Here is a 25,309-nt window from a genome sequence, read left to right as displayed (position 1 = left end):
AAGAAATCAGTGGACTGACATCCCTTTTGAAATACAGATTTTGGCTATCTATATAAAAAAAAATATCTCTTGTGTACTGTTTTCAATTTTAGTGAAGATATTCTCCATTAAATTAACTCTTCTTTGTCCACAAGTATCGATAGTGTATTTTGTCTTACAATGCCTTATATTTTCTCTTCAGCTGAAAGAATGGCCTCTTTTCCTCTCTACCTTTCCCTACCCAAAACCACATCTGGTGCCCTGAAAACTAATATTGCCAGAATTTAAATTGTCTTCTATCAGCTACTGCTTTCCAAACTGTAATGGGTTTGTGTGGCAAGGTTTTGGTAGCAGAGGGCCATACGGGTGGCTTCTGTGAGAAGAATCTAGAAGCTGCTCCATGTTAGTTAAGGGCCCCGCTGTTGACCAGAGCCAAGCCAGTAAGTGATGTTGTTTGTGCCTCTGTGAGAGCACATTTAAGAAAGGAAAAAAAATGCTGCCTCACAGCAGCTGGGAGAGTGAGAGAAGTGAGAAACAGCCTTGCAGGTGCCAAGGTCAGTGAAGAAGGAGGGGGAGAGGTGCTCCAGGTGCTGGAACAGAAGTCCCCTGCAGCCTGTGGTGAGGACCATGGTGAAGCAGGCTGTCCCCCTGCAGCCCATGGAGTACCACGGTGGAGCAGGGTTCCATGCTGCAGCCTGTGGAGGAGACCACAGTGGAGCAAGTGGACCTGCACAGACAGAGGCTGCGGCCTGTGGAGGACCCCTGCAGGAGCAGGACCCGGGCTGGAGCTGCAGCCCGTGGAGAGGAGCCCACGCAGAAACAGGTGACCTGGCAGGAGCTGCTGCCCATGGGGGACCCAGGTTGGAGCAGTTTGCTCCTGAGGGATGGACCCCGGGGTAGGGAGCCATATCTGGAGCAGTTCTTGAAGAGCTGCTGCCTGTGGGAAGCCCACGCAGGATCAGTTTGGCAAGGATTGCATCCTGTGGGAGGGATCCCACAGCACAGGGGACGAGAGTGACCGAGAAGGAGTGGTGGAGACAAAGTGCTAGAGACTGACTGCAACCCCCATTCCCCCATTGCCCTGTGCCGCTTGGGGGGAGGAGGTGGAAGAGGGTGGATGGGGGGGAAGGCATTTTTGGTTTCTTTCCTTTGTTTCTCACTTCTCTAGCTTGTTAGTAATAGGTAATAAATCTCACTATCTCCCTATGCTGAGTCTGTTTTGCCCGTCACGATAATTATTGAGCGATCTTCCCATCCTTATTGCAACCCTTGAGCTCTTTGTGTCTTGAGCTCTTTGTGTCTTTTTCTCCCCCTTCCTCTTTGAGGAGGGGGAGTGAGAGAGAGGCCGTGGTGGAACTCGGCCACCCACCCGAGTAAAACCACCACACAAGCACGTCCTCAAGTCCTGCCCGGAAAAGTGGGTTTCTGTGCGTTAGTTAGTGTGTCATCGTTCAGTACCCAAGTGTTGTTCCCCTCCAAAAACACTAAGCTTTCCTCCAGCTTGTGTTACACTTTGAGCAGGTTTCTGTGATACACCATCAAATTGTTAGGTCTTCCTTAAGCTAGTTACTCTTGTTGATAAATCATGTTGTATTATAATTTACAGAAATCAGACTTGATTGTGAGGTTGTAAGCCACCTATATAAAGTCTGTCTCAGAAGCCTTCTTTATTGAGCCCATGCTGTTTCTTGTACTCTGTGCTATATTTTTCTGCTTGGCAAAATCCCAGTCCATTAAATTTGTTCACAAACGTAATGAAGAACTCTGCCTCATTCTGCAAAATCTTTTCAAGTGCTGTACTTTGCATCAGTTACCAACGACCATACAGAACTACAAGGGTGATTGAAACTGAAGAGACTAGACGTGACAAGAATGCCCCTATCCTCTAAGAACTCCATTAAGCAGAAGCTAAGTGCTGATCATTTCAGTTGAAGAACTCAGACTGTTGTAAAATTATGAATGATCAAAATCAGGTGTTTACTTTACAGAAAAGACAAAGGCAACTTCCTCAAGCCTTTGGCAGCTTCAATGATAGCTCTCTCCACTAGTATTAATACATAGTATTCAGTACTGCCAAGGGAGGTTTTTTGTACATGAACTTAGTTGTCCTACAAGACCTTCCTGTTGAATACACCTCAAAAGTTCCAAACAAGAAAAAAAAATAAACCCTCTCCAAGAAGAAAAAATTAACTACTTGTTCTTATATAGTTATGCTGATCCAGCTAGTCTTTCCCCTTGAATACAGACGTTTAAACAGACCATTTTTGCTTGAATGCATGAGACGTGAAAGCTTGAGCATGAGTAAAGAGGATTATTTATAGTAGCCTGAGCGCAATGTTTAAGAAAGATGATTCTTCATGTTACAAGAAAATTACTTCATACTAAGTCTGAAAATAAAATAAAGACTTGCAATGATGTCTCACACTTTCACTGGTATTTTGCCAAAGCAGGGGTTTTATTTGTCAGTCACTTAAAGAGTGGTGGCTGTTTCTGGGAATCTTTATTAACAGTCCTGTAGGTGGTAATGAAATAACTGTGTTCTGAAAGAGTTTGCTGCATCTTTCATTCACAAGTTAACCAGTAGCCACTGCTAATTCCACTCCTACTGCTTAATTGGGAATTCCCTGTTTAACTCTTCTAGATTTACCTCTTTTTCTACCCCAGGCACCTTTCTTGTGTTCATTTTCCCTATTCTTCTTATCATTTGATATCCTTCATATGAACCAAAGCTTCCGTTATTTTTTCTTCCTATAATTGAACATCTTGCTTTTTCCTGCTATTATTCGCTAGAAAAATTAGTCCATATACTATATTGATAAAAAAAAAAAACAATGTGAAATACAATTCATTTTGAGAGATGTTTTTATGAGACAATAGTCACTTTTTAGCCTGTATGGATTGAAATCAATAAATGGAACCAAATTAAGGGGGAGGAATAATTAGTGTACTTGGAAAGAAAGGAAAGACAAATATTTCTGATTTAGTAACATCCTGCTCTGTCAGACCTTTTTGATGGAAGATCTCTCACTGTAACTTTCTGCTTCTAAAAGCCTGCTCTGTTTTATGACTCAGCACGCGTATTCCACACAGCGTGAGATTCTAGCCTAGTTTAAGTAAACCCATGTTCAAGCTTTGAGGCTTTCTTCTTTTAGAAGAAATTGATAGGACCCACAGAGAAGTATTGTAATAGCCATTGAATGATGATCTTAGGGTCAAGGCTCCAGAGGAATTGTAGCTATGCATATCTGTAGGTATAAACGGCCAGCAGACCTGCTCCTCCTCTTCCTGCTCTTCAAGGTGTTCAGTAATGTCTGCAGTTGTGCTGAGTATAGAGAGGCTTCTGGAATAAAAAGCTTTCTCCTACCGATCTCGATAATACTACAAAAATAACGCAAACACCATGCAGATTTTATCCTTCATCTTCCACCTATCATTATTGCCTCATCTGTTATCTCTGTGTGGACATATACAATTTTTAAGTCATACTCTTCTCTCTACTTCTTACTTTTAAACCATTCTGTCAACTTTTTAGGTATTGGAAATGTAGTAAGTCTATATTGATATCAAATGGATGACGTATGTGTCCATCTGACCCTTATTACAGCAGCGTGCTAGAGCAGAATTCATTGCAATATTACTGCTACCTGAAATACTCAAAGATCACAGAAAAGCCATAGTACTAATACTCCTTTGTCTTAAAAGTCAGCATATTTAAATTCTCTTCAAAATTATTATTATTATTATTTTTTTTTTCCCCTAGAATCTAGTTAAATATGGAAATAAAATGTAGCCAGTTCTGGTATAGAAGGTGCATGATCATTGAAGGAAATGCAGGGAAGTGTCCTTTGGTCAGTTACCAGATGCCCCAGAAGAATTAATTGTAACCCTATGCCCTCCCACGTTAGGGCTTCTGCCTCCCCTGCATCGTTCTCCTTCCTCGTCCCTGCAAGACAGAAAGCCTGGAAGATCATTAGCAAGAGTGTTTCCACTACATGGATTTAAAGGTGCTTAAAGTACGTTTTACATTCTGTTAATCCACTTACTGAATTATCCCATACAGCACATAGGGAAGATAAACCTGCCCGCAAAAGCAGCTTAGTGATGAATTTGTTATGAAAAAAGAGAAAAAAAAGTTTTATTTTATTCTGAATACACGATTTTATAGAGGCTAGACCACTTCACATTGTGTATCTTCACATTCTTCACATGAACGTATGTTTCTTCACAGAAAGCTTCACATTCTTTTTTCTCTAAAAAAGAATTTATGATATTTAAAGGTGCAACCTCACAGTTCTGGAAATCCTAATTTAACTTTCAGGATAAGTGACTTGACCAAGCTTGCCTCAGAACTGGAAACCAACCTGAACCGATCCTCGTTGACTTCATTAATCTGCAAAGGAAAAAAACACACACACACACACACACAAAAAAAAAAACACCTTCCCATTTAACCTTCAACCAGTCTTTCAGAAAGTATGCTCTTCTAAATTAGTTTTTAATGCTGTAGAGAAAAGTACTACAAAGAAGATTCACTGGAGATTTTCAAATATGATTTTTTTTCTGCACAGGTAACAGAGCAAATGTGTAACAGCCTCAGTTTCCATGCATCACAAAAGTAAATGGAACCCACACAGGTTGGTAAAAATCTGACATACTGTCAGATGCTGCTAGCTAAAATTGCATTGACCGGAAAGAAAGGAAAAACTACATTATCAGTTTCTATTTGAAGTTCATATAACTAATGATGAGGAATTAGTAGTCATCAATGATCACCTAGCAGTCATTCAACTATAGCAAATACAAATGCTCTAGATGAGGATAACTGCAATTGAAATCAGGTCACAGCAGGTCAGGAAATCATCTCACGATTCATACTTTGCAACCCCATATACATCTTGCCAATCCAATTACTTAATTCATAAGAGAAGTGAAACAATACAGCCCTACCAAAATGAACATATCTGTAAAACAAAATACTTGTAGCAGCTAGTCATGACTATCCATATTTTCAAGCTGTGTATGTACCTAATTGGCTTTTGATTTATTCATACTGCCATATTAGCAAATCACGATTAAACATTTAGAGCTTATTTTTGTTTACTTTTTTATATATATTTTTTCACCTCATGTAGCTGGCCACTATTAACTGGCACGCAGAGCTGTACTGACTGAAATGATAGAAGTCATCAAATCTCCTTTAAAACAAGGATATCAAAATATACTTTACAATGTAGTCTTAAATGTTTAGCTTGATCTAACTATAAATTATTTAAGTTACGAGTATTTTAGTATTTTTCTAGAGAATCTAGAAAATGAAGTTGATTATTTTTAACTACCCTAACTTCTTTCCTGGGTTCTAAGTATCTACAGGTTTGTACCTTTCATCTCAATCCACAGAGTTTCTGTGTCAAGTGTATAGTCAGCTCCACTAAAGGCTGAATCAAAGCTCTTATTATGACAAAGAAAGGTAATGTACTTCCTCCAGTGTATTACCTTGAATATACTCCATGAAATCTCAGGGCCTCAGGTTTCTTTTTTCGTATAGTATAGTAATAGCAGAAAATTATTGGCAGTGGGCAGAAGAGCTCGAATAGCAGACTGATACTGTAAGTGCTCCCATTTAATACTTTTGTAAATAACTCCAGAAACTTTTGCAAAGACCATGCATGTTCCTAGAGCAATGAAAAAGCACTCTTTTATTGATCAGAATTAATTAATGGAAGTGTTGTAGTGACATGAAAGCTATTAGAAATGTCCACAATGCAGAAAGATTGAATGAAACTGCTTCTATAGTGATAACATATAAATTACAAAGAAATTCTAGCATAAAAAAGCTATTCAGTCATTGGACTAAGCATGGAAAACATTTGAACCCAGGTCTAAACCCGTTCTTTTTCAGAGATACCTACATTTTTTCTTTAAGTGACTTAAGCCTAATGGTTAAGTGCTTTCCTCAGGTGGGATCAGTGTGAATTGTACATATTTGTTATTTTGGGATATTGAAGTTGCTCTGGGATTCAAGTAATAGCATAAGACAGGAGTACCAAAGTTCCCTGCCTCTATTTAAGTTAGTTTCAGTGTAAAGAGGCAGCCCCCAAGTCCTGAGAGTCAGCATGACTGAAGTTTCAAAGGGAGTCGCCTTTTGCTCTGGGAGTGCCAAGCAGCCATTTCCAGTACTCTGAATAGTGAATGGAGAAATGCAAAGACCATTAAAATAATGTAATTGTCTTCCGTTCATTTCTGATGCTTTGTATAGAATAGATACAATAAATTTGAGACTTGACTAAATTGTTTGATTTCTAGCCAACACCTTGGCAACATTTCCATTCAGCTTAGGGGAAAGTAACATATATTCAGTGCAGAACTGGAAAATTATTTATGACTGAGTGAACTGGATCTCAAAAGTTTTTGGAGAAGAAACACCATCAGTAGTGGATAGTACTGCATAATTTTAGGCTACTGTCACCTAAGCTTTATTTGACAGGAAAGAAAATGTACTCTGCATTTGCCTATAATGACTTCTTATTGCTATGCAATAACGTCTAATGCCTTCCAGATGCATTCAGGACAATTTGTTCATTTCACTCAGTGATCAAAATGTGTTTTGACTAGTAAGTCTCTATTTATTTTTTTCTGTAATCATTTTTCTTAATGGGAGTATTTTCCAGATGTTGTGTTAGTCTAGTCATCTGGGACCTCTTCCAATTCATGTGGAAAGTTTGCTGTCATAGGCTGTCATTGGCAGTTTTGTTTAACAAGCAGTCTAATTAGTTAACCCCAGGATAGTTACAAAGAGATATATAAGGCATCTGAACCATCCCTGAGGGAAGACATATTCTCTGTTAGGTAAGTGTAATGCCTCTCTCTACTCAGAGTGTTCTGATCAAAGTGCTCTTCCTCAAAAGGAAAATGATGGGCTGGAAAAAAAAAAATACTTTTCCTTTTGAAAGAAGATTTACTTTTATCCTACATTTCCATTGACTTGCTTAAACACTAATATTTTGATGATAGATTATGGTTTATAAAAGTATGCTGCTTAATAATTGTTTTGACAGAGTAATAATTAATTTGACAGTTTAATAATTGTTTTTGACAATTTAAAAATATAATAGATCTATATTTATCAGTATTATAGCCCTAGGGACTGGTGTACTAAACTCCATCAAGGTTAAAATAAAAGTAGACCGTGACTGTAGATTTCACCTAATACAGTTCTGCAAAAAATACTTCCATTATTTGTTAATAGTGAATTTTCCAAGTCCTACTACAAAACTTAACAGCTGATCAACTAATCACCATGAGAGAATTTATGGAATAATTCTAAATTACTAACTCTCCTTGAATAATTTTAATATGAATTTTATGTTGCTATGAAACTCATATTATGTATAAAGATATGCATTTCAAGTTTAATTGGTTCATTATTTAAAAAAATGAATTGCATGTAGTGATGTGAAATTATTCTTTTTAGGGATGATGTCGTACCTGAAAGTAATGATCATATGGAATGTACTTTGTGTATCCTTGGTGATCCTTTCCTTGTCCCTGATTCAAGAAGTGTCTTCTCAAGGTATCGTAACATACAAAGTTGAGGGGAGGGTGTCTAAGATATCTGACAAATAGTAAGAAAGCTCCAAATGTATCCTCATAAAAATACTAAATTCTAGAACATAGTATTTATTTGCCTGTCTATTTATTCAGACAGGCATTGTGATTCAGTTTTATCATCACTGACTACTTTCATACCTAAATTTTGGTACAGCGTGGTCCTCTTTATTTATTTTTTTTGCGGAGTAACATAAATATGAGTATTATGCAAGATGCATATAAGCCTATTTCTTTTTCTGTAGACATAGTCTACAGATCCTGTTGTTCTTAGGTTGACATATTTAACCAAAGTGATTGGCAATATGCTTCAAAGAGAATCTTGAATTATAACACCCATATACTTTAGTTAGAAATGTTTGAATGGAAGAATGGGCTGAGGGAAAGGAATGTGCACACCGTGCTAAGTTCTTTGCCATTAAATACGCTGTTATTATCACTGCCAAGGCTGATTTCAGCATTTAGGTATCTAATACTACAGAATTTAATTTACTCTCAAGCTCTGTAGTTGACCTCTGATGAAAGTAGCACCATTACAAAGAAATGAAAGAACCTACAGCCTGGGAAGTCGTGTGCTGTCATGGTTCTCAAGTGGCTCTAATGTTTTTACAGTGATAACATGGTGTACCACTTGCTAGTAAAATAAAGTTTATTACTGTTTGAGCGTAGAAGTGTAACATCTGTCCCTCTGAGCAGCTCATCACAGCACAGAGGTGTCAGGCTTTACCTGCAGGGCAGAGCCATCTGGTGCTGCGCCTTCCACAGCCAGGGGAACCCTCCCGCTAGCTTAACAGAAACCAGACTCGTGCCAACAGCAGATAGAACCATTTGGGCATTTTCCTTACAAGTACCTTCACAACTTCCAAGTCATAAATTAAAAAAAAAAAAAAGGATGAAAAGGCATTATTTTCTGGCTTTATCTATATTTTCTTCCCCAAGGCAAGGAAGGTGCAACATGCTGAACACATACCCAGAAAGGAAGATGTCTAGCTTCCCTCTTCAGCTCCCCTATTACGAGCCCATTAACTCACACCCACTGACTTCTCCATTTACTCCCCAGCTCCCCTGTGCTGATGACTTGTTATCAGGGCCCCAGCAGTCCTCTTAAGAATGGTAGCAGTAAAAGAAATGGTAAAAAATGTTATACCTAACTGCTGAAAAATCCAATATAGATTCACAGGCTTAATTATTTGTTATCTTAGGGTCTTCCTTAATACACACATGAAGAATGTGTGCTGTTAGAAATTATTGTCTTTGGTGTTGTGTTGTGTTACATGTTATTCCTTGTTATTTTCTTGTTGTTCCTCAGTGTTTCAGCTAATTATCCAAAGTCTGTTTTAGCTTGCTGATTGTTCAGCTTCTTTGTTTGTATTTAGGGGCACTCCAATTGTGGTCCTGCATGTTTCATTTCCAGAAGAAGCTGTTAGTGCGTTAACGTTAGCAGAGATTTCACATAGGAGGGGGGAGTTGTTCCAGGCGATTATCTGATATTGAATATTTGATATTGAAAACTGACAATAAAAATGGCTCCAGGGACCTGTATTTATTATGACAATGCTCACCAGTTTAAAAACTAAGCTGGTTTTGATATGAATAACTTTACCAAAAGTAAAATTCTGACAGACCTAATCTGTCCGTCAGGTATGCTGGCGCAGGCGCACTTCTATCACCATGCGTAGGGTCTTAAGACAGAACATAAATCAGTAAAACAACAGCGTTGGCTGATATGTTGCCTAAGTTAAGCCCGAGTCTGTCCGGATGCCAGAAGTGGTGCAGCCCCTCTCTCACCTGGAGGGGCCGCTGAGCAGCCCGGGGCTGGGCTCTCTCTGCAGGCCACTGGGCGGCACCGGGCTTGCAGCTCCATGGCTCCCAGAGAAGAAACAGCCTTCGTTAGGAGAGCGTGAATCTTCCCACCTTGCCATTCAGTGTTTCCTTGCATAGCATTTTGGTTTGGCAACATTCACACTGGTGTCGTGTGATTTTAGATTTATGGAGCTGTACAGGGAGATGTGGGGAAGGGTATTCTAGAGAGCATGGCTGCCACTGTGATTATAACTGCCAATACTACATGGAGTGCTGCGCTGACTTCAAGAAAGTCTGCACGGTGGGTAAGTTCCCAAACTCAGCCAGCTCCTGTCAGCAAAGGCTTCTCCTCCTGCTTGCACCAGTGTCTCTCCTCTGAATGCTTAAATGTTTCTTCTGCTTCACTGCATCCTTGTTCTCCTCTGATATGCGTGGTTCCCCCCTCAAAAAGCCTCAGTGATAACCTCTCATGGACCATTCAATGAAAATTCTGTATCTGCAGTTTATCACCAAGAAAAGGGTTTTGGTTTTTGGAAGAGTAGAGCAAGAGGGGGATTTTTCCCAACTGCTTGCTTGCTCTTTCTTCGTGCATTTGTACTGTATCTGTTTGTCTTTTATGTAACAAAACTGTTCAAAGCAAATTCAGGTAGGAAGGAAAGTTTCAGGGTTTTCCAGAGAGAAATTCTGGGACAATCCCATTCAAATGTAACAGATGTGGAGACTGTACGGTCTAATCCAAAATCAGAGGGAATCCTTCCACTGACAGAAATTAACTCTGGGTCAGAACCATGTCTGGTTCCATGTCTGGAGTGTGACAGAAAAGATGGCTGGACAAGTATTATTTATATGCAATATAAAACTGTATAGTGTAAATAAGCACAGGTATTCCAAACTGAAGAATTTATCAAATATATGATATTCTTATAAATTATCAATATGTCAAAAATACCAGTGATTTAGATAACTGTAGTTTGTTACACTACATTGTAGTTCTAATAAGATTGATGGTGTAAGATAAGACGTCTTAGATCTAGCAATACAGGTTGAGTATTAAAACTCAAAAGCAGCATGACCTAAAATGCTAATTCTTTAAAAAATAAAAACAATTCTCACATAGGCACGTGGAATGAATACACTGGCATCAACAGATCACACCATCTCTACACTGGTCAGAAACTCTTCAAAATCTGCCTACACAGTGATGCTAACTTAGATAATTACTTAATTGTAAAATAGGATTTTATGCCCTGAGTGCCAGCAAGACGCTGACTTCAAAGGGACTCATGCACCGTAAAGATACAGGTCAACAACAATAGATCACATGATAATTCTGGAAATACCAAGTGATAGTTAATTCTCAGCTCAATTCTATGAGATGCTAAGCATCTTAAAAAATATCCACTTCAGGTCTAATGTACTCCAATTTAGCTATCAACTAAGTACCTATTAAAGATATTACCGAATTTCAAAAATAGTTTGTAATGTAAACATTTAAGGACAAACTTAATTCTTGACATATATAGCAAGCATGTTTTGCTCTAGTCTGTAATAGCTGCACACACACTTTCCAAAACAATCTGGTCATTATGTAGTACAAAACAGACATACCGTGGTCACTAAGGTTATCAGATGTTAACCACTAATGTTATTAAATACGTATAAATTAAATATTAAAAACGTGGTTATTAGTCATCTGTCAAAACATGGCAGATACTCCTCTAGTATTAATAATTTAAGAACTGTATTAGACTGGGATAAAACCTAAAAAATAGTGACTTTGTGTAACTTTGTATAGTCATTCATATAACTAAATTACAGTATTTGCCTGTGGACACGAGGTACACTTAGTCATAACTTATACAGGCCAATTCTTTTTCAGAGATACTTTGGTAGACACATCTGTGTTGCTGCAGAGTGGTGCTCTGAAGCACCATCTTTTTGAAAATGTGGCCCAGAATTACTTACTGAATTTAAACATTATTGAGATAGCTGCTATTTGATTAGGGAAATGGCACAGGCTACCCACAGAGGCTGTGGGGCTCCTCCTTGGGGAGCTTCCAGAGCTGCCTAGGCATGGGGCTGGGCACCAGCTGGGGGGGCCCTGCTGGGGCAGGCCTGAGGCCAGGTGACCTCCAGAGGTCTCAGCCTCAGCCAGTCTGGGAACCCTTCTGTGATGGGGCCTATCTAAAGTGAACTCCGAGGCTGTTTCATTCCACTATGAATTCTAAACAGTCTCACTACACCACCATGGCAAAGTGCTGTTCTGGTTACATGATTTGATCCAAAACTCGCTGGACTCAACTAGTTAAACAAGTTTTGGATCAGACCAGAGTAACCACCTCGGCAGCTGTTCTTTAAATCAGCTTAAGCAAGCGACTTCACTGTAGAAAGGTCCCAATGTTAAATGTGAGCTAGACAAAAATACTAACTCCCTTGTTCTGCCTTAATGTAGCAGTCTCCTGCAAGGGACGTTGCTTTGAAGCTTTTGAAAGAGGAAGAGAGTGTGACTGTGACGCGGACTGTGAAAGATATGGCAAATGCTGCCCCGACTATGTGAAACACTGTAAAGAAGGTAAGAAATTTCTGTATTGCAAAATTTTTCCTACATATGTTTATACCTTATATTGCCATAAAATATAAACCACATAGACTTTGTTCTTGGTATGATCCACATTAGTTCTCAAGTGAACCTTTCCATAAAATTCAGCCATGCTAGTACACCCACAGCATGACAGCCCAATAAACAGGAACCAGGAGGCAGAGACTACGTAAATGTTTGCTAACAATTCCATACTACAGAGATCCTGCACAACGTACTGGCCTTTTCTAAAATCATTGGCACTCAGCATCAGCTATACACAGCATTAGCTATACAAAAAACGAACAAAACGAAACAAAACAAAAATCATAAAACCTAATTTCAGAAATAAATTGGCCATTTTCTGAAGTGCGAACACTGAAGCATATAGGTAGATATACTGGCATCCATCACATGATATGAATTCCAAGGGGAAAGTTTTATTTTGTCTTAGCCTCTTTAGCACTCCATACCCTAATTCACTAGCAGAACCGTTACTCAGAACAATACATGTAAGGCCAGGTTTGACACGTGTATTTCCACTCATGCTACTAAAATTATATCAATAACATAATTCAAAGACAGAAGCTGGGCAAAAATGAATGATGCTTTGCAGTAAAAAGTCTAGGTCATATACGGAGAAGTAGTAAGGTAGGTCCAACTCCCTTAAATTGCCCTGCAACCCACCCAGATGTGCGTAATAGCCAGTCCCTGCACTGGGGATAGCACTACTTGAACCTTCAGACCATTTGCTTTTGGTTGCTGCAATCACTGGAAGCACATGGGCAAATTGCCCAGATCTTTCCCACCCTGAATCCAAAACAGGAAGAGCAGCCCAATGTAGACCCCCTCCTGGGGGGCAAGGAGGGCCTCCCTGATGAGATGTGATTGCACATTCACACTGCAAGTGAGACATTTTAAGAAAGTCCACGTTTAGCCTTCAGGCTGTGAATTCAGTTCAGGGAATGCTTGTACCGCCCCACAGTCAACTCACTTTTGTTTATCCAGCCCTTCACAGACCAGACAACCTACAAGGCAGCCAATTTTCAAAGCCTGTCCTTTAGCAGACAGGAGAAGTGTTAGGGATTATCATTTGGTTCACATTACCAACCACTCCCAGTCCCCAAGCCCTGGTATAGTTGCTCGGTTTTGCTACTCAGTTGCATAGTAATTTATACTGAAATAGACTCTGTATTGAGCACTTTTGACTGGATGTCTACAAGATAAATGTCTTAAAAGTGTCATGAGGTGAATTTGCTACCTTTGAGGTTGCTTCTTTCTGCTGGATCTACCAGGATGCCACTTGATTTAAATGACATTATCTACTATTTTATCAGTGATTACATTCCATCTTCTTTTTCTTCTTGCTTTTTAATCCCTGCTGTGAAACTCCTTCAGTTAGAGCAAGATTCCCAAAAAGATGTACAAGTGTAACACTGGGACTACAATGGACAAAGATGACACTAGAGCACCCTTCTCAGAGCTGCCTGATTGACCAAGTATCTCCTTTTGGCTCAGAAAGTCCCCAGGGACTTGCAGCTCTGCCTTCAGGGAATGCATAGACCCATCCCAACTTGGTACCTGGCTGTCTCAGCTTCAGGGATGCCCAGAGATCATTGCCATTACATTATATAGCATAACATTAGAAAAGAAAAAAAAAAAAATTCTGCTGGAAATCTTAGACACACGTGTGATTTATCTGATGCTTTTCAAAAAAATTCTCAGAGAACAGTAGCAGTGGCATTCCAGGCTCACGAAATTTCCATTGCACTAGTGCAACCAATTTGGAAATTCAGGAGTTTAAGATGCATGAACACCCACAGGACATACTTAGCTGTTCACTTGTTTTTCAGTTCAAGCATAATGAAAAATTATCCAACTGCTCATAGTCTTAGAAAGTTTCTTCTAGGATTTTGGTTTCTTAGTTTCACTATTAATGTTTGTCAAAACATACACAAAACCAGACACCCCAAATCCACCCTATTCAGTACCCAGTATTTCAGTATTTTTGCTATCTCTGAGTAATTAAGAAACATTTTAAACTTTTTGGAATAATGCAATAACTTAAGTCATGCAGTGAACTTTCACTTTGCTCTGTCTATATATTGTGACCACTTTTTTCTGGACAATGGAGCTAAGTTCATCTAGAGATCATTTTTATCTTTCTATTCCTCCAAAAGCCCTCTACCCCAGAACATATACACAGAGTTAAGGACTGATCAAATATCCCCACATTGACTCATCTGAAAGCTGATTCAGCTCCCAGAGTGATTTTATTCAGCAATTGAATTTTCTCTCTCTTCCCTAATAAAAGCTTCAGGATATATGTGCAGAATTATCCCATGTCTGAAGAGCTACATCATAACTAAATCTTCAAGGGATTATCAAAGTAATACACCATCTCTCAGATACCCACTATAAAAAACACTCACAAGTTAGTCCCAAGCTATCTGTATTCAAAAACAAAACAAAACAAAAAAGAGAGAAATTCTCAGAGTATAAAACTCCACTCAGAATTCTTCTTTTTCCCAGCTGAAAATTCCTGTTAGCTAGAAATGCCTCACCTCACACTTCTGGGAAAAATATTTCTCTGATCTATGACAGGGATCCAAAGGATATTTTTCTCTTTTTTCACAAATAATATTTTAAAGAATATTATAGATGGGAAAAAATAAAAGATTTATGTGGAAGAGGGACACTGAAATTCTGTATCACTTTCTTCTTACACCAAACACCTAAAAACACTCCCATTAACAGATTGTTTCATTTCTTTCAGCGCACACAGAAAAGACAACACCCAAGACTCCTCCACCAAATAAATCAACATCTAAGAGGTCATCTGCAAATGAAGAAAAGAAGCCAGAGGAAGTAACACAGCCCCATGAAGTTATAGAAGGTAGGAAAGAACACAAATGAAACAGGATGGGTGTTACTTGAAGGAATATTAGAGACCATTTTCCTGCTCTGGAAATAGAAGGGCAATGTGAGACATTACCAGACAGTTACCAAGCTTGGAACCACTCAGTTTATAAACTCATTACCTCACCTAGTTCTCAAGAAAGACTGTACTGATTTTGCAGCGCTCACTTCAGACAGATGTTAGATTGTGGTGATGTCCCCCGCGTCTCTATTTGATTTCCACATGTATCTTCAAAAACTATGTTACATGCCATTGTCAGTTTTGGATAAAATCCATGGCTGGAACAGGAAGGGTGTTGTATTTTGGGACAGTGAAAACTGGCAGAACCAGGACAGGAAAATCTCCTAACAGGTTTCTCTAGCTTTAATCAAGCCCAGCCTCATGCAGCTTCAGAAAACACAATTTATTTTTATTTTTCAGAATGGAAAACATGTTGCATTCCTGTGTTCTTTGATATTCTATTCCAGCATTTTAAATGATAATTTGGGAGATCAGTTTGAACTTGAAACCTGAAGTAACAACAATGAAACAAGGCTAGGAATCAATACTGGCCAATACTTTAACCCTTTAATATTATTATTATTATTGCTATTATTACCAATATAATAATAATAATAATAATAATAATAATAATTTGGAGTACTTACCTTTCTGCTGTGGCAGTTTCCTTTTACAAAATCAATACAGCAGATCAAATGAAACAAAATTAAGGAAATTCAAACAACAAGATCCCACTTGATTTACAGAATTACATACACTTTGGGAAGGAGGAATACTATTCTGTAATGCTCTGCTCATACTACACTATTTCTACAATACATTTACACAGGAATTATTCCTCATACTGCAAGATCCTAAGTGTTTCTAGTCTGCTGAGAGAGGCATTGCATCAGTACATTCATCAGGCCATGACTGTCAGAAATCGCTCAGATCTTGAAAGATTTTTTCAGAATACTTGTTCAAAAGATGAACAACATGACCCCAAATCACATGATGCTGCACTTGATTTTCTCAGGTTTTCAAGAACCAAGTGTCAACTCGGTGATAACGGTAGATAGTAAGGAATCATAGAAATAAGAAGCAAACAAACAAAAAACTTTAAAAACAGAACTAACTGGCAAAACATCACAAAGGTAACACTGAGAGATCAAAAGACTAAATGCAGAAACATTTAATGTTAGTTTCTGCTGAATATATCTGTAATTTGACTCAAGTTCATGTAACTACATATAAAAGTAGAGTCTTAAAGCTGTAAATCACAAAGAGGAAAAATACCAAGGATATAGAGTAGGACATGTATGCAGGTGTCTGTACTGAAAAAGTTTGTTTTTCCTCCTGTTTCATTAATCCTCTCCTTCAAGTCCAGGTCACAGGTGCAGGCTTTATTATAATTATGGCCAAAGGAACAAATCAAAAGTACAAACTGGGAAGGGAAGTGTCCTATTAGAAGAACTATATAAGGTGGTTCCCCTTCCATGAAAAAGATAGAAACACTATGTGGTCTCACATACAAACACTGAATTAAAATCTGCTGTGCTGCATTCATAGGTGCTAAAGGTTAATCAAAGGTATTAGTTAAAACTTATTAGGCTGCTGTGAAGTCCCAGGAAGGCAAAGGAAATATACAGTCCAAGTTAGTGTGGATCTCTAATGTTTATATCTTTTGGCAGTTACATAAGTCCATAACTGGTATTTATCAAATTGAACTTGGGTTTCCATGTATTTATATACACACACACCCACAAAAATAAAAAATTAAAAAAATTGCAACTTTACACATAAGGCTTTTTCTTTTTTTTAAGCAAAGACACAAAAACAAGATAATACTGCTATTCAAAAGATAAGTAGCTACTTCTAATCAGCATACTAAAAAAAAATAAATAAACACCAAAAAACAGGTGCATGCATTGAAATTTGAATGTCTTATCATGTATTTTTTCTCATAGATATGGGCAGTGAAAAAATGGTGACCAGTCCTCCTCCAACTACAAAACAAACTGATACAACACCACCAGTCAAAGCAACCACAATTAAACCATCTACTCCAAAACCTAGTTTAACACCTACCACAATTATTACCACAAAACCAACAACTTCCAAAGCTGAAGAGACAACCCCTGAAGACACAGAGGCTCCAACAACTGAGGCAGACCCTACCATCACACCCAAAGAGGAAGAGATAACCGCTGAAGCCACAGAGGAACCCACGACTGAGGCAGACTCTCCCACCAGCCCCAAAGCTGAAGAGACAACCCCTGAAGCTACAGAAGAACCAATGACAACAGCAGACCCTCCAGCCACACCCAAAGTTGAAGAGATGACGCCTGAGGCCACCGAAGAACCAATGACTGACGTAGACATTCTCACCACCCCCAAAGCCGAGGAGACAACCCCTGAAGCCACCGAGGCTCCAACGACTCCGAAAGCCGAGGAGACAACCCCTGAAGCCACCGAGGCTCCAACGACTCCGAAAGCCGAGGAGACAACCCCTGAAGCAACAGAGGCTCCAACGACCCCCAAAGCTGAGGAGACAACCCCTGAAGACACTGAGGCTCCAACGACTCCGAAAGACGAGGAGACAACCCCTGAAGCAACAGAGGCTCCAACGACCCCCAAAGCCGAGGAGACAACCCCTGAAGCAACAGAGGCTCCAACGACCCCCAAAGCTGAGGAGACAACCCCTGAAGACACTGAGGCTCCAACGACTCCGAAAGCCGAGGAGACAACCCCTGAAGCAACAGAGGCTCCAACGACCCCCAAAGCCGAGGAGACAACCCCTGAAGCCACCGAGGCTCCAACGACCCACAAAGCTGAGGAGACAACCCCTGAAGCCACCGAGGCTCCAACGACCCCCAAAGCCGAGGAGACAACCCCTGAAGCCACCGAGGCTCCAACGACCCCCAAAGCCGAGGAGACAACCCCTGAAGCCACCGAGGCTCCAACGACTCCGAAAGCCGAGGAGACAACCCCTGAAGCCACCAAGGCTCCAACAACCCCCAAAGCCGAGGAGACAACCCCTGAAGCAACAGAGGCTCCAATGACCCCCAAAGCCGAGGAGACAACCGCTGAAGCCACTGAAGCTCCAACGACCCCCAAAGCTGAGGAGACAACCCCTGAAGCCACCGAGGCTCCAACGACCCCCAAAGCTGAGAAGACACCCCCTGAAGCCACCGAGGCTCCAACAACCCCCAAAGCCGAGGAGACAACCCCTGAAGCAACAGAGGCTTCAACGACCCCTGAAGCCACCGAGGCTCCAACAACCCCCAAAGCTGAGGAGACAACCCCTGAAGCCACCGAGGCTCCAACGACCCCCAAAGCCGAGGAGACAACCCCTGAAGCCACCGAGGCTCCAACGACCCCCAAAGCCGAGGAGACAACCCCTGAAGCCACCGAGGCTCCAACAACCCCCAAAGCCGAGGAGACAACCCCTGAAGCAACAGAGGCTCCAACGACCCCCAAAGCCGAGGAGACAACCCCTGAAGCAACAGAGGCTCCAACGACCCCCAAAGCTGAGAAGACAACCCCCGAAGCCACCGAGGCTCCAACAACCCCCAAAGCTGAGGAGACAACCCCTGAAGCCACCGAGGCTCCAACAACCCCCAAAGCTGAGAAGACAACCCCCGAAGCCACCGAGGCTCCAACAACCCCTAAAGCTGAGGAGACAACCCCTGAAGCCACCGAAACTCCATCAACCCCCAAAGCTGAGGAGACAACCCCTGAAGCCACTGAGGCTCCAACAACTCCCAAAGTCGAGGAGACAACCCCAAAAGCCACTGAGGCTCCAACAACCCCCAAAGCCAAGGAGACAACCCCTGAAGACACTGAAGCTCCATCAACCCCCAAAGCTGAGGAGACAACCCCTGAAGCAACAGAGGCTCCGACGACTCCGAAAGCTGAGGAGACAACCCCTGAAGCCACCGAGGCTCCAACAACCCCCAAAGCTGAGGAGACAACCCCAAAAGCCACTGAGGCTCCGACGACTCCCAAAGCCGAAGAGACAACCCCTGAAGCCACCGAGGCTCCGACGACTCCCAAAGCAGAGGAGACAACCCCAAAAGGCACTGAGGCTCCAACAACTCCGAAAGCTGAGGAGACAACCCCTGAAGCCACCGAGGCTCCAATGACTCCGAAAGCTGAGGAGACAACCCCTGAAGCCACCGAGGCTCCAACAACTCCCAAACCCAAAGAGACAATCCCTGAAATCACCGAGGCTTCAATGACCCCTATAGCTAAGGAGACAACTACAAAAGCCACCAAGGCTCCAACCACCCCTAAAGCTGAGGAGACATCTCCAAAACCCACTGAGGCTCCAACAACCAAGGCTGATTCTCCCACAACCCCCAAAGCCAAGGAGACAATCCCTGAAGCCCCTGAGGCTCCAATGGCCCCCAAAGTTGAAGAGACAACCCTGAAAGCCACCGAGGCTCCAACAACCCCCAAAGCCAAGGAGACAACCCCAAAAGTTACCAAGGCTCCAATGACCCCCAAAGCCAAGACAATCCCGAAAGCCACGGAGGCTCCAACGACCCCCAAAGCTGCAAAGAAAACCCCAAAATCCACCAAGGCACCAATGACAGAGGCTGAGTCTCCCACCACCCCTAAAGCAAAAGAGACAACTCCTCTGGCCACAGAGGCACCAACAACAAAGGCAGGCTCTCCCACCATCCCTGAAGTTGAATTCAGTACCCCTGCACCCCTCAACATTAAATCAGACACAACTACATCAGGTGAGAAGTCTGCAACTACACCTGTTAAAAATGACAAAATGACAGCTAAACCTGTAACAACTGCTGTAACCAAAGAAACAACAACTAAAAAGGAAACAACCACAGTGAACAAAGAGATAACAACACCCAAGAAAGACAAAACTACTGTGCTTAAAGACATTTTAACAGCAGGTAGGAAAGACAAAACCACTGTAACCAAGAAGCCTACCATGGCTGATGACTCTCCTGAAGGTACAGACAATATTCCAAGTATAACTCCTGCAGCCAAACAAGTTGTAACTACAGCAGCTGAATTAGAAGCAACTACTGTAGACAAAAAGACTGCAGTGGCTACAGAAAAAGAAGCAATCCCGGCTACACAAGACAAAACTCCCAAACCGAGAGAGATTTTAGCACCAACAGCTAAGGAAGAAGAACGTCCGGTGGGTACCGTGATTGTAACAACACCAGCAGCTACAACTCCCATGCGCAAGCCCACCATACTGCCAACAACTGCCAAAACAGATTCAGCTCCTAAAACCAGGGAGATTGTGACAACAACTAAAAGTGATACAACTACAGAGAATAAACAGACTGTAGCAGCAGCACCTAATGAGTGTGTAATTACCACTAAAGAGACAACAACAGCTGGTAAAAAAGAGATAACTACCCTCACTGATGAAACTAGCTACACAACTGAAAAAGAAATAGAAGATGCCACTGAAAAGGCCCCTAGTCTTGACAAGAAAGAGGAAACTACAGTTATCAGAGAGAGAACTACAACAGATAAAAAAGATACAATAGAAGAAATGTTTATTGTTTCTAGAGGGACATCCAAGCCAGATATACATTTCCAGAAGGTTACTGACACACGTGATGAGCCTCATCCAGCCAACCCTGAAACCATGCCAGTAAAAGAAGAGCCTGAGATAAACAAGCCTTTAATACAAACTGTGGACATGCCAGTTCTACCTGGAGAAACACAAGGTAAGTATATTCCAGTAGGTACAAAAACTGGGAGCACAACAAAACCTCAAGTGAAGGATGTGCAAGACCTTTCTATCCAGTGTCAGAAGGAGGCGCACCTATCTTGGTGGTTAACTGTGACTGTGGTGATGCAGCCGTCAGCATCCCAAACACTGGTACCTTAATTTTCAGTTGTGTTGTTACTGAAATTCTCCACCTCATTTATAGCATGATCTCATTTCAGCAACTGGCCCTGCTGGAAAATGTTTGCTGTAAATACCATGGCAGATGCAAACAAAAAGAACAGAAAAAGGAAAAACAAGATAAATTTCTAAGTCTCATGAAAACACCGTTAGAGCATCAGGCTGAATACCCACTACTAGTAATAGTACCTAACCTGGGATTTTGTAGGCTCATAAGAAAAACAAGAAAGCTTTTCCTCATATTCTTTCTCTGTGCTTTTTGCCACAACTTTTTTCATGTCCTCACTATTGATTATATATTAAGATACAGCCCACGAGGTTCTTGGGCATTTTTTCATTTATGTTTTGACAGATGATTTGCAAAAACAAAAAAGGGATCTTCTAGATTGAAAATATTTGGATTTTTGTCAGAAACATAGCCTTCCTTTACATTCAACCGAAAATAAATGTAAGTCCATTAAGAATGAAGGAGGGGAAACCTGCTACAGAAGCTTGGAGGAATGAGTAAACATCCGTAAGCATGAAGAAATTAAATATGAGACAGCAGATGATGCATTTATAGATATTTTTATCAATTACATAAGGTAAACAATAAATGACAATAGCTGTACCTAGTTATATAAACAGCTAGCCTTACGCTCCTCAGAACAAATCATGAGAGTTAAACTTTTTAACAATATATCTTGAATGAACAATTAAACCGTTTGTATGAAAAACCTCAGACAGACCTGAGGCGAGCCCTGAACACCATCCTACACACGAAAATCCCATTTAAATGCGGCCAGTGCTGCTTCATGTGGGCAGGGGGAGGCAATGCCCTTTTTATTTAAAAACAAACAAAAACTAATCTTAACTACGCTATTTTGCAGTGGACAAGACCGACGAGAAGGACCTGTGCAGCGGGAAGCCAGCGGACAGCATGGTAGCCCTGCCCAATGGCACCCTGGCTGTCTTCCGAGGTATGTCGGTCCTGCAGCCCTCTGCCCCGGCCTTCACTGGTCCCGGCCTGCCTCCCAGGCTGCCACATGGCGGCCTCAGGGTGGAGGCGTGAGGAACACGGTCCTCAGGCAGGACTGTGAGGAGAGGCAACACAGGCGCATCCTACTTTCCAACACTTTTCTCCGCTTTTCTCCCCATGTCCGTCTGTCCGCCCACGTGTCTCACTGTGTGGGCTGCTGTCCCCTCCCGCCCACAGGTCACTACTACTGGCTGCTGAATGGCAGGAGCCCGCCGACCACCAACCCCCGCCGGATCAGCGAGGGCTGGGGCATCCCGTCCCCCATCGACACCGTCTTCTCCCGGTGCAACTGTGACGGGAAGACCTTCTTCATCAAGGTGGGGAAGAGCAGAGAGGCTTTGAAATGTCATCCTGCTGCATAGCAGCTCAGTGCAGCCCTGTGCTCCGAGGCCACATTGCTCGTTTTATAGAATAAGCAGCATTTTCACACTTAGAATTGAGTGGGTGAACTGAAACATATCCCTTCCCTAGCCCCACCTCCACTGCCTTGGCATTGTGCTTCTCAAATAGACTTAATCCAGTGTTTTCTCCCCGTAATTGGTTACTGACAGTAACCAATGAGCAATAGTTAAAAAAAAACAAACAACAAAACCTTTAAAAATCTGATTATTGCTTTGTTTAGTAACCGTTATTACAGTTCATTTCCAAGACTCTTCCCATACTCAAAGGCACAGTTAAAAGACTGCAGAAGATGTTTCGTGATGTTGTTATAGCTTATTTTTAGTGGACATAGGAATAGTTCCAGCCAGTTCCACATGGTAGTTATCAAAATGCTAGCATTACAATTAATTTTAATGTCTGTATTGAAGCTCAGTTACCATGAATGAATTTCCTCTGAAGCTCATCTTTTGCTTAAACCACTAGGGTAACCTATACTGGCGTTTCACTAATGGTGTGATGGACAAAGGCTATCCCAAACCTCTTGCAAATGGATTTGCAGGGTTAAGTGGGAAAATGGTAGCAGCGCTCCCTGTGGCAAGATACAACAGCAGACCAGAATCAGTTTATTTTATCAAAAGAGGTATGTCTTGTAATTCAAAAGTTCACAGATGATCAAAAGGTGCTTGAATTGCATTAGTGAGGAATAAAACACTGTTTCTCTTGACTGATAGGTGTCTGTTTTGAACAAAATATGTCTAAGTGATGTAATAGGACACTAGGTAGTCAAAACATAGCCTGAAGCTTTAAAAAAATGTATTAGAATGTTAAAGTGCTTTTTAAAATAGACCAGACCATAAGGGACACGATCTTAGCAAACAAACATTAAGGTAAGTTTTATCTGGTGGTAATTTTTTTTCAATCTCAAATTCATCTGAGATGGAAAGACTTTAAATAACCTTATTAGTTCAGAACTACGCATGGAAGTCTCCCTCTGTTCCTTCTATTGCTAACTGTTTCTCATTTCATGCTTAAAGTGAATGTAATTTCCTTACCTAATATGAATGATGCACTGCCGACATAAGAATGATCTAAATCAAAAAAAGTTGAGATTAATGAAATGCCAATCTTTTTCTGGACTCTAGCCTTTCCCTTTTGTACCCCAAAGCTATGGTCTTAGCCTCCTCCTTGATAAATAAGTGTGACAGCAGTAAAAGCAGTTCCACTGGAATTGTACTTACTGCAGGAAATTTAATGAGGCTGCAGGAGTTATTGCTACATTTAGAAGCATATATTGGATTTAGAGAGCAATGCTTTTGCATCGCAAAATGTAGGAATGCATAGAAAAAGCTGCAGGTTGCAACAGCATTAGACAGCTGTAGACGTATTAAAATGATGTTATTGACTTCCTGCCTGTGATATTGATGATACTGTGATCTCTGATTTAGCTTTTTTTTTTTAATTACACTAATGTCTCTTTTAGATGGTAACATGCAACAGTATGTATACAGACAAGAGCCAGCCAAGAAGTGCCAAAGGAAAGCCCGCATTACCATAAGATACCCAGCTTTTGTCCCAAGACTTGTAATAAGGAGACGCTTTCAACGTGCAGTAGGATTGCCAACTGTTATTCAGACTGTCAGAATCAATCCATATCAATCCGGTATCTTATGTTTATTAAGTTTCTTTTATACAATTATTTTAATCTGAGTAGTCTCTGAATCACAACTTTGTTACATTTTTGTTTCCCTAACATCGTACTTTACTTTTTTTCAATCTGATGATTCTTGCTTGCTGTAGATTATATAAGCAGATGACAGCTTTTGTCAGTCATGCTGTGACACTTTCTAAATGTGACACTTTCTTTTGCTTGCAGGAGTTCTGCGTAAGGAAGTCAAAATGACTGCCTACTGGAGAGGGCTCCCCAAAGTAATTCATTCAACTATATCAGTACCCAACTACAATAAGCCAGATGGCTATGATTATTACGCCTTCTCTTACAGTAAGTTAGAGCTAATGCAAGTTACTCTGTATTCCAAAAGGCTCAGTGATAAGAAAGAAAGAAGCCCATGTACCTATGAGATTTCTAAAGTTACCACTTGTGAGTCTGCAAGGCTAATTTTAAGCAAGTACTATTAAGCAGTTCTGAGAAATAAACTGTTGCCTGTAATGGAGATGTTTCTGTTCAAGATCGAGTTACAGGACAGCTAGTAGCAGAGAGGTACAATCATTCAGACTAGCCCTTTATGGAATGCATTGCCATAAGAGTACAGGTTTATAAAATGACAAAAAAAGCTGACAACTACATACACAAATCATATTAATGATAGAATGAGATCCTTGGACCATTATACATCAGAAGATTTTTCACTGGCTTCCACAGGACTACGTTTCTGACCAAACGACAACAACAAAAATATAGGGAGCAACACAAACCATTTAATTTCCCAGGAAATAACTATTTCTAATTCCACATTAGGTAGATCCTTTCCCTCTAGCCAGGCTCATCTAAAAGCATTTATCAGAATTTTCTTGATTATTCAGGGGAAAAAAAAAAGCTTAAATACTAGACTATCCAAATACAGGATACTAAAGTAAGTCTCTGCCAGTATGATAATTGTATAACCTTAACATTGGCTACTTCACACTCATGGACCACGGAGTTCTTGTGTTTACAGTAGTGCAGGATTGTTTTTAGTTTGTTTGATTTCTAAATTCTTAAAACTATTTGTGTTGTAGCAGTAGAAGTGTAATCTTCTCTACTCCCTGTTCTTGCAGCAGATTTATTTATTAGCAGTATTGTAAAACTAAGCTGAACACAAAGAAGAACAGATCAAACAGTTGAGGCCAAAAATGGATTTCTATAGCCTCTCAATTCCATATATACATGTGGAATGAAAATCTGCTATTAATCCATAAATGAAATTAAAAGGCAGGCTTTAATTTCAAGATTCTTTCTGTATACTAAATGTAGCTTCTGGAATTTAATTTTGACATATCTTCATTTCAGATCGGTACTACAGTTTGGACGTGGGCAAAAGAATAGCAAGACCTGTTACCGCTCTCACAGGAAAGACTGTATCCAAAGACTGGTATAACTGTCCTGAAAAGTGATGCAGAGCAGAGGATTTTTTAAAAAAAGATGCCATTTGA

The 25,309-nt window shown here is 40.7% G+C and overlaps 1 protein-coding gene across 2 annotated transcripts; it reads left to right on the top strand.

The window, feature by feature from the left end:
* Positions 1-7,444: 7,444 nt before the first annotated feature.
* On the top strand, positions 7,445-25,305 carry PRG4 (proteoglycan 4). 2 transcript variants are annotated; one of them, XM_040564692.1, is made up of 10 exons: positions 7,445-7,549; positions 11,840-11,959; positions 14,742-14,861; positions 16,832-20,578; positions 21,630-21,719; positions 21,956-22,095; positions 22,643-22,799; positions 23,640-23,819; positions 24,033-24,158; positions 25,167-25,305. In XM_040564692.1, exons 1-10 carry the CDS (start codon positions 7,453-7,455, stop codon positions 25,268-25,270), a joined length of 4,881 nt encoding a protein of 1,626 aa, XP_040420626.1. In that variant the 5' UTR covers positions 7,445-7,452; the 3' UTR covers positions 25,271-25,305. The 2 variants fall into 2 exon arrangements, with proteins under 2 accessions (XP_040420626.1, XP_040420625.1); XM_040564691.1 differs by having other exon boundaries at positions 24,033-25,175.
* Positions 25,306-25,309: the final 4 nt, after the last annotated feature.

The sequence above is a fragment of the Cygnus olor genome, chromosome 8 (genome assembly GCF_009769625.2).
Source record: "Cygnus olor isolate bCygOlo1 chromosome 8, bCygOlo1.pri.v2, whole genome shotgun sequence".
In the NCBI taxonomy this organism is placed as follows: Eukaryota; Metazoa; Chordata; class Aves; order Anseriformes; family Anatidae; genus Cygnus; species Cygnus olor.
This window is presented reverse-complemented; position numbering and strand designations above follow the sequence as displayed.